The sequence below is a fragment of the Aythya fuligula genome, chromosome 1 (assembly GCF_009819795.1).
Source record: "Aythya fuligula isolate bAytFul2 chromosome 1, bAytFul2.pri, whole genome shotgun sequence".
Taxonomy (NCBI): domain Eukaryota; kingdom Metazoa; phylum Chordata; class Aves; order Anseriformes; family Anatidae; genus Aythya; species Aythya fuligula.
In genome coordinates, this window is record NC_045559.1 from 190,129,679 (window position 1) to 190,140,353 (window position 10,675).

At 44.5% G+C, this 10,675-nt stretch overlaps 1 protein-coding gene across 1 annotated transcript; it reads left to right on the plus strand.

Moving 5' to 3' along the window:
- The first annotated feature begins 4,092 nt into the window (after positions 1-4,092).
- SLN (sarcolipin) lies at positions 4,093-4,188 on the plus strand. The gene has a single exon (XM_032181777.1). The coding sequence runs from the start codon at positions 4,093-4,095 to the stop codon at positions 4,186-4,188; it is 96 nt and encodes a 31-aa protein (XP_032037668.1).
- Positions 4,189-10,675: the final 6,487 nt, after the last annotated feature.

Below are 10,675 nucleotides of genomic sequence, written 5' to 3' on the forward strand. Positions count from 1 at the left end.
CCCTGCTTTCTGCTTTCCTTATCAGTATTACATAACTTTACTAAATAAAACATCCTTCTAAAGATATGACCATTAAAGCTTTTGGGCTCTTTGTTTGTAAATAGCAAGGTTATGGATTTGGGGATGGTTCAGAAGAGTCAGCCTCTGGCAACTACAGAGTCTAATCCACAGCGTATTGGAGTCAGATGTTCCAGGTACTGGCTGGGTTTACAGACAACATCCAGGCAGGCCCCACAGCTCAGGTGTGTTTATTGGTAACCCTTATTAAGTGTCATGCTTTTTTCTCACAAGTCTTTGCGAAATACATATGTATGCGTGTATATCTGTATGTATATAGGAGCATTCTGTCTGATGGCTTCAAAAGTATGTGTAACATACTAGTCTGGCTCTTCTAAAGCTGCTAGGGACTAGCTTTGTCCATCAGAAAGTATTTCCTAGCTAGTAGGGTCTCAGTTTTAGCAAATGAGCTGCCTCCAAGTTGCTGATAGGTTGAAGAAAGTTAATTTCTCAGCTATATGGAATATTTGAGCTTGCCATTTCATTTTTGCAATGTTAGAAACATTGAGGATGTTGTGTAGAGAAACTTGACTATGAACAAGTTCTCTGGTCTAGGACTATTCACCCAATGAACTATCACAGCAGCAGGGACAGGCCCTCGTATTGAAGGGACACCCTTCACACAGTATGAGCAGTGAGGGAGCTATAAACCCAACCCTGTCTGTAGAGCCAGTCTGGAAGTCCTAATAAGCCAAATCCTAAACATTTGAAGATATTCAGTCAAAGACATTATCTGAAGATATTCAGGCAAAGACCGTTTTATATTTGCTTTGCTACATTTCATATCTAGCTATTGTGGATGAAGTCTGAGATGAAGGGAGTGCTGGGAGAACATGCGGAGACCAGATGTTCCTGCTTACTTTGGGCATTTTGAACCTGGATTTCCCAAATCCCATCCCACAGGACACCAGCAAAATGAGGAAATCAAATTTGCTCAAGCCTTCCCTAAGAAATCAGGATGCGGTGGCTCAGCCCAGCCCAGCACATATCACTATAGGGCCTTGCAAACCTACATAGAAATCTAAGACCTGAACAAAGAATGGGTTAAGCTCCTTCCTCTGCATATTTTAGCATAGGACTCCCACTCAGCGTGTTGGCTTTTACAGCCCTGCTGCTTGGATGTCTAAGAGGGCAGTAGAAAGGCAGCCAAGCCAACAAGAGGGAAGGTTTCCATGGTACTTGTCCACCTCCTGCCTCCAGTGATCATGTGGAGATGCTATTTAGGGAGCTCACCCAGCAAACACCAAGCCACCCTCCCCTCCACTCCCCCCAGCCACCCACAACTATTTGTTTTGGTTTATTTTTCTTGGGATTGGTTTCCAGCCAGCCAGGCTCCCTCACTGGGGCATCACGGTGACGTGCAAGGTGCAAGGGGATGGGTGAACCCAGGCAATGGGACCCTCCCAGCCAGCCTTGATACTCCCATGCGTAAACACACAAAAGGCATCAGAATCAGGAGATAATCTCCATACTGTATACCGGGGGGGGGGGGGGGGGAGGGGGGGGGCTTGGCAATGAGGATGAGGGCCAACTTTGAGGCTAGCTTTACACACTTTGACTTGACCGGGATCCTCCTGCCCAGCCAGCAGCAGAAGCTGACCCCTCTCTGGAGGTACTCGTGTTATTTATCTGAGAGAAAGGCTCCGAGCACTCGGCCCAGGGAGACCTGTGGCAGCACAAGGCTGCACTCTGCTCCTGACTCAGTCTAGCCCACCCTGGTGAGATACCCTGTCATCTGTATTGGTTTAAAGGGAACAAGTTGCCATTTCCTTTTGTTTGCATCTACTACAAGCTCTAGCGGTGCCGTGGGCAAAGATAAGGTTATGTGGGGATTCCAGCTATCTGGGCTGCAAAGTGGTGTGCCTTCTGGGAAGAAATGCTGCAGGGCAGCAGAAATACTTCTCTGTCTGCTCCAGAATCTGGAGCATTAATACCAGCATGGGAAATGGATGAGGGAGGAGCATGCAGGTGAGTGCGGATTCTAAAGCAAAGGACATTGTTATTCAAACTTCCTTGTACCAAACTTTTCTATTCAGCAAATGCTCATGGATTTCCTTACACTGCATTTAAATGCAAAGCATGTTTTGTTCTTCTTCACCTTATTTTAAAAGTGTATGCATATGAGAAGCTGTTGGACGATAAGGATAGTATGCAGTTGTAAGCAGGAGAGCAGCATCCGTACAGTACGTAAGAAGTTAACTGTGTGGGCAATTGGAAATGATCTTCAGAGAAGCTGAAATCAACACACAGGTTTCTGCAAGTGGATCCTTCTTTCCTTCTCTTTTCCCCACGTTGGGTGTGAAGACACCAACGGGCCCCAAGAATCACCCTGTAAAGTCGCATTGCCTCCGAAGGGTTGCCCATAGCCCTGCTCTCTCCAGGAGAACTAACGCGAGTAAATCAGCCCGTGGACCCCAGAGCAGAAAAAGCCTTAACCAAGTCCTGCAGCCCAGCTTAGCCCTTTTAAAATATTTTGGGGGTGATGTCAGCACCTTGGTTGCCAATGCACTTGTTGCTCTCCTCCCTCAGACTACTTTAGTTCCCACAGAGGGACGGGGCATCCAGACCGAGTTGGAGATAGGCAGAAGCTGAGAGGAAAATTATATCTGCAGTGACCCAAAGCCCCAGAGGCAGAACCGCTGGGCTCCATTTACCTTCTTAAGGTAAAAAACAACAACAACAACAACAACCTTGGCTTACTTATTAGGTCAGATTTTTCTCTTTCCCAAGGACACGGGAGGCTGGCAAAACAGCCTGGGAATGGAGGAATTTTGTTAACTGCATGCACTAGGCTTTTAATATTTAATCTGCAAACTAAAGCAGTTTCTATTTAAACCCTCTGTCTTCACTCTGGTATGGTCCCAAGGCTTCTCTTGTTTGCTCTGTAGATGTTACAGCCCAGTCTAGCTTCTCTTCTAAGATTTTGGTTGTGTGGCTGAAATTCTTGGTTTGTCTAGAGATTATGTCTCATTTGTTTAAAGGTTTTTATTTTATTTACCTGGCGTAACGATGGGATTAGTGTATGTCATTCCTGATGAAGTATTCTAATTTCTCTGCATGAACTTCAAGAACATACAAAAATCAAAACTTGCTGTGATGAAGTAATTGAAAAGAATAACCAACAAAAGAGTTTTTGAATATGACTTTGACTGGGATTTTTGGAAGTAGGATTTCTGGAAGTAAGAGACAGGATTTCTGGAAGTAAAATACCTATAACAGCTTGAAAGTGCAGGAAATTCAGAAGATGCTTGCAAAAATCCTATTTCATCCATAGGATTTACTTATAAAATCTAAGAAGTTCTTCAGAAATGAGAACATTTAACCTTAGGTTCTCCTTGTACTTTTAGTGATACTGTAAATAATTCATTGCTTTTTCTTCTAACTTTTACAGAAGAGGCTAAAATTCATTTTTCTCAAGCTGTAGTATTTCTGTGCAAAATTTTATTTACAGCAAAGATTACTTGAGAAATGTTGGAAAAGTGACTGGGGTAAAAATCCTAGAGATTTATTACCCTTTCTTTATAGGAGAACAGTTTCAATTATTTTCTTAAAAAAAATAAAATATGCAAACAAATATAGGAATTTAGAGAATGTTAAACAGTACTATATTTATAGTGTATATCAGTTCAAATAATAAATGGGGTTTTGGCATTATTCATTACAAAATGCACAAAGCAGAGTGACTTTCCAGGGGCTGCTCACCCCTGTGAGATGTGTTTTGGGGTAGCACTGAGAGACTTTCTTGTCGAATGCTGGAAATCAAAGAAGGTGATAAGCTTCTCGAGATAGCTTGTACTTCATAGCATTCACAGTGCTTACTAACTTCTAGGCGCAGGAACATTTATTCATACCAATATATACAGCTCTGCTGAGCTTCCTGCCTTCATACATCTGTTCTTCACATATATACATGTTTTTTTCCTTAAAAGAGCCTGTGACCTGAAGGCTGAGCTCAAGGACACTCCCAGATAAGTCCCCGAAGGCTTCCCTTTGCTCTGCCTGCTGACCTCTGCCCACCCCTGAACATCCCTGAAAATGGAGAGATCCACACAAGAACTTTTCCTCAACTTCATGATCGTCCTCATTACTGTGTTGCTCATGTGGCTCCTGGTGAAGTCTTATCAGGAGTAAAAGACAATCAGAAACTCTCAGGGCTGGTCTAAGCCTGTGTCTGCAGACACCAGTGACACCCACCACACACCTCTGTGATCAGCTTTTGGTCAGTTTGGGATGCCATGAATATTTTTTTACTCTCTCATCTCTGTTGCCTGTGCTAATGTTTGTAATGGGTCTATGATGGTGTAATTATTTTATTCTGCAGTGATCCAACTGTAAAATGCACGATCCTTAGGAAATGTCCTATGTGGCTCTCCCCCAGTGGCCATGTGAATGCTGTACCCCTCTGCCCACGGTGCTGGCTTCTTTGGCGTCAGGGTAGGGTATAAACCTGCAGCATGCAATGGATCCGTCTGTGTTAGCCGGTATAAAAGGCACAGGCTTGCTTAGCAGACAGGAATGTGAAACTTCTGTTTTCGCTTGCTCTTGTTTCACTTAAATAAAGAACATGTAAACCCATTATTTTGTAGCTTTCCTGGTCTGACAGCTGTTCACTGGAAAACCTGATAGGTGCAGCATGGTACATCACGAGGTCTGGCAGTTCGCTTGTTCCTCCCACCCAGATTTTTATTTGTACTTTATCAAAAATGTCTGTAGAGTAACAGTGCCAGTGCTGCAGGTTAACTGACGTTTAGCCACATGAATGAGCTGATTCCAGCTGTTCCAGCAACTTTTATGTCCAGAGTGACTTACACAACCTATGCTGTGGATGTCAACTTCAAAGAGACTCTCTGTCTCATGGGGACATTTTCAGATAATTGCATTTTCTGAAGCTGGGTTTTGGATGGGGATTCCCAGGGTCCTATTTTTGGCCAAGCTATGCTTGGAGCCGTGCCTGTGGAGAGGAGCTGATGCCGCGGTGCTGCTGCAAGGGGGTGGCGGTCCCTGGGGGCCACCGCGCCATGCCAGGCATGGGGGCACAGCCTGCCTGCTGCCTGCCTGCCGAGCTGTTGTCGCCTGCTAAAAAATCTGCAGCCAGCTTGAAGAGCCCAATGTCCTGCAGTCCCTGCGAAATCAGTGGTTAAAATCGGTGGCTAAAATCAGTTGTAAACAGCTAAAGTCATTGACTGAAATCAGTGGTTAAGCTCCCCTTATGCAATCCCCCTTGTTGTTTTAATGGCTTCAGAGACTGAGCTTCTTCTACAAGCAGATGCTTCTTCACCTTCTGACCAGCTGGTCAAAAGAGGTGATTCTTCACTTTATTTAGTGTTTGTGTGGCCTCACCTTAAACACTGTGTGCAGTTCTGGGCCCCACAACAACAAAAAAAATCTGTTATTCTATTCTATTCTATTCTATTCTATTCTATTCTATTCTATTCTATTCTATTCTATTCTATTCTATTCTATTCTATTCTATTCTATTCTATTCTATTCTATTCTATTCTATTCTACTCTACTCTACTCTACTCTACTCTACTCTACCCTACCCTACCCTACCCTACCCTACCCTACTCTATTCTGTTCTACCCTACTCTATTCTTTCTACTCATTGCTGGTGCAATGAGAAAAATCAACCCTTGTTTCCTCCTGGCTGTGGCTATGGTTTAACAAACCTCCTTCCAACATTTCTTGGGATGACAAATTTTCTGTGAGAAAACTGAGACATTGAAATGAATTCACAGCCTGTCTCTGTGACCCACCTTGCACCAGATCCTGCTATAATTTCTCTAATTTACACGGTCTGCTTGTGTGCATAGGCTTGGTTGTGGCACGCAGCAGTGGCTGGCAAAGGACATGGAAAAATCTATTTTTAAATATGGTGAATACTTGATAATTCAATATCAAAGACTCTCATCTTTCACAGGCTGTGACTCCTTACTTCAGCTGAATGCTGCATCTTCAGCCAGCATTATCAGACCTTCCTTGAGGTTTAAAAATAGATCTTCAGGTTCTCCCATGCGTCACAGCTTTCAATAGGGGCCTCACCACTGCGCCCATGTCCCACCTGGAGGACTGAGGCTTTTTAGCCAGTACATGGCCATTTGCCAAGGAGAGTGATGTTGTGAGCACATTTGGGCTCATCACAGACTAGCAATGAAGAAATTGAAGTGTTTGGTTCCCTGGCTGAAACAACAGTGGCTGGGACAGTCACAGCTCAGGGTGAACCTGGCCATTTTCAGGTAGGAAGAAAGTCCTTGAGAGTTTGGGGCAGTCACAACTTTTAGTCATCAGTCTCTACCTTTAACAAGAATAAAGTTAAACACTCCAAACCACATGTTGGAAAGGCGAATACTAGTCCAACTATTTCTGTTTTCAGGCATTTCTAGTTTTTAAGCAAATTTTCAATGAGAAAAGGTCATTTCCCTACATTAAGTTCTGTCATTGGCCTAAAACTGAAGAAAATGTAAATTCGATCATCAGTAACAGAGCTGGATGCCCTGATGTTACGGCACTGTGCTGGTCCCTAGGCACATGAGACCAGGGCAAATTCCCCAGTTTGAGGGACCCTAATGTGGGTGCTTGGTGTGCCACTGGAGTCTCAAACTCCCTCCATTATCTTCCTGCTTGCCAAAGATGCCTGAGAGGAGAGAGGTGGCTCTGTGTCCCCCTGGTTTCTATTACCAGCTCTTTGCAGCCTAAGGGAGATTGAGAACACTGGGGCACTTCTGGACTAATGCTGATTTGCCTTTAGTTTGTTGGTGTAATTATTTCAGGCAAAACACATACTTAAATTATACTTAGGAGTTGCTCTCTGAGCAGCCTATTCCAGTGCTCATCCACCCCAACTGCAAAAAAATGTTCTCTTAAGCCCAGATGTAGTATCTCCAGTGTTCCAGTTTGTGCCCACTGCCTCTTTTCCTGCCACTGGGCACCACCAAAGAGAGCCTGACTCTGTCCCCTTTACACACCCCTTCAGGTATTTATAGATGTTGATAGGATCCCCCTGACCCGTCTCGTTTACAGGCTGAACAGTCCCAGCTCTCTCAGCCTCTCCTTGTATGACAGATGCTCTGAGCCTGAATCACCTTCTTGGCCCTTAGCTGGACTCTCTCCAGTACATCCAGGTCTCTCTTGTACTGGGGAGCCCAGCACCGGGCACAGCACTCCAGATGAGTCTCACCAGATCTGAGCAGAGGGAAGGATCACCTCTCTGGGACCTGCTGTCAGTGCCCTTCCTGATGCAGCCTAGGAGGCTGCAGGCCTTCTGCTGCAAGGGCTCAGTGCTGGCTCATGGTCAGCCTGGTGCCCACCAGAACAGTAAGGACCTTCTCTGCAGGACTGAGTGGCCTCAGCTTGTCCTCACATGTGGGGTTGTTCCCCTTCAGGACGTGGCATTTTCCTGGGTTGAACTACATGAGGTTCCTGCCCGCCAGTTTCTCCAACCAGCCCAGACCTCTCTGAATGACAGCACACCCGTCTGGCGTGCCAGCCACTCCTCCCCTTCTGTATCATTACTTTACATCTTTATGTACATAAATTCTTTACATACATACATTTGCATACTATAAATCATTTTAATGAACCCATAACTATTTTAAGCCGCAGACTTCCTTCCCTTCTTTACAGTCAATCACACATTATGAATGATGTACCATGAAAAGTACATATTATGCAAGCATAATAAGTATGCATGCTTGCATAATATGCATGCTCTTGGAGTTTATATCTATATTATATATATAAATACACGTAAATGTTTGACATGCTCTAAGATTTATGTACTGTGTACAGGACATGAACACAGCACAGTAGTTCCTCCTGGGGAGGACTGTGAAGGCAACACTATACTCAACCTGCTTCCTCTCCCACCCCACCTACTTTGAAAGAGGGCACTCTCTCTGCCACCTCAGAAACTTCCAAATTCAGGCAAAACTGTGCCTGCTCATGAACTTGAACTGACCTGAATACGGCACTTTTTTATTGTGGTATTTAAGTACACACAAATTAGCCTCGCCCAGAACCAGAAGTTCAGTAGTGGCATTTCCATTCACTTTACTGGGCTTTGGACCAGACCTTAGCTCTCTAATTTTAGATGTTCAGACTTCAGAAGTCTGGCTATGAGCCTGGTAATTCAGAATTGCTAAGCTCTCAGCACTTCACTCCACAGCAACTAGAGGCACGGGATGTTCAATGTGCTCTTGGGAAAAATCAGACCACCAGTTTGGGTGCCTGGATAACAACTTGGGAACCAAATGTTGGGCACCAAGATGTTAAACTTTGGCCAGGTATTTAAAAATTGTTCGATAGGGTTTACCAAAATGCTTCTGTCAAAAGTGATTTTAGCCAAAACAGGTTCCTCTGTGTTGTTTACAAGACTGTTTTTCTCAAGGAAAATTAAATTCCAGCAAAAACATATCAAAAATCCAGCAAATGCTCCCCAGATTCTTCTCAGCCAGATTGCCTGTTGTTCTCTATCCTTAGTGAAAGTAGTTAGACATTTAGCCCACATGCATTCAAATTTTGTGGTTCCAAGACAGTAATGACTCCAGAGTACATCACAGTCTATCCTCTGCTGCCCTACAAGTTGTAATTATGAATTTCAAAGTCCTCCTTGTAAGACTTACCCCAACCTAGTTGTAAGGACTGCTAGTTTCAACCAATGCCGTGCTTGAAAACCAGCTGTGTCCATATCGCATTGGCTGTAGGCTGTGCAGCTTGTGCCCCTTTTCTCCTCTGTTGCCCAGGCTCCGGGTCAGGCAATGTCTGTCCTGGGTGAATTGACCAGCAACTCTCACGGTGCACCACCTCTGAGTCACAGGGCAGGAGACTGAAGAGAAAGTCTCCTTTCTCTTCATCTTCATCTTCAAGTGATGCTGAGGAACAATACTTGCTTCTAAATTGTTTGACTACAAACCATTGTTTTCTTGCTGACATGTTTTAGTTTGCAAACACTCACTCAAAAGTGAATTACCCATGGAAAAAAATGCACACTGTGTAAAATCTACATGTGTGTGTTCAGCAGATGAAATAAAAAGAAGGGAAAGAAAAAGAAAAGCAAAACCAAGATTCTCATCTGTGTCAAGACAGCATTCCTCTGCATGCATATAATTTTCCTCTGGACCAAACCAAGAAAAAGTTGAGCATATATAACTTCCTTGCTACATTGCAAGTCCAGCACTGTTCTATTTATACAACCGCATTTGGCAGTGTCCCAGAGGCAATAGGGGCTCTTGCAATTCAAGAAGCACTTTGCACTGTAATTATCTATATTTTACTGGTGCAAGAAGCTAGGAAGGATCAAGAAGACTGACAGCTGCTGACACTTTGGGATTCCATTGCGGGGGCTCCTAAATCATTCTTCACCTCCACAGCTGAGCTGGCTCGCCCCTTGGGCTTAGGGCTTGCCCACAGATCAGCCTCTCACAGGTCAGGGCTGGAAATGCCTTTGGCATCCTTCCCTGCCATATACAGCTGGTGCTCAAGCCAATCAACTCTGACCTCTTAGCTTAACAGTTCAGCTGTCAGCTTCTAAAGAGAGATGACAGCATTTTCAAGCAGGCTCCATTATGCCTATCAGCTAATGCTAATCTCTGCTTGCGCTCGCTGGGCTGTTTGGTGAGAGAGGGTAAGGAGGCATCAGTTCAGGCAGAATGAATGGCGCTGGTCAGTTTGTGCCTGTGTGCTTTCTGTACTGCACCAGCACTTGCCAGCCCTTCACTGCTATGGGTGGATGAGGGTGATGAGTAATAATAATTCAGCTTTGGCAGCCGTTAGCTAAATGAACACATATGCTTCCTTTTACTGCAGCCTGCACTGAAGGGTCCTGAAGGATGTTTACTCAGTGCAGAGATGAGACTTTGTGGAATTATAGAATCTTTTTGGTTGGAAAAGACCCTTAAGGTCACCAAGATCAGCCATCACCCAACATTACCAAGTCCACCACTAACCATTACCATGTCCCTAACCACCACATCCACACATCTCTTGAATACCTCTCAGGATAGGGACTCCACCTTCCCCAGGCAGCCGGTTCCAATGTCTGAACACACTTTCTGTGAAGAAATTTTCTCCTAAGACCCAATCTAAACCTCCCCTGGTGCTACTTAAGTCCATTCATCTATTGGCTTTTTATACATCCCCTTTTGTGTCCCCAGAAGAGAAACCAGAGCTGCATTTCTCTTTCAAATGGCTGTTTTCCTTGTCTTCCACTTCTCCCTGCTTGGGAGCCAGGCAGTGGCTTTTATCTTTTGTCCTTATGGCAGTGGTACATGCTCAACAGCACTATTACACCCCTCAACTTCTCTGTCCATGGCTTACAAAGTCCTCGAATGTGTGTGATTGAGATGACATGAAGGTCAAGTTGGTTGGTCAGGATGTTCACACAGACTCAGATATCTAATGGTGCTCTCACTTTCTTAGAAGGGACTTAATTTCTCTCAAAGATGTGCACTGGAAGAAGGGCTCCTGGAGAGGATCCTGCCTAGTGCTTATTGAAATCTGCACTTTCCTACATGCACTTGGCACAGCTCTGCTCTTGCACATTGCTGTGACAGACTGGCCTAGATGCACGCAGCAAAGCATCTAGTGGGAATGACCTAATTCTTTAATTAGGACTATGGAA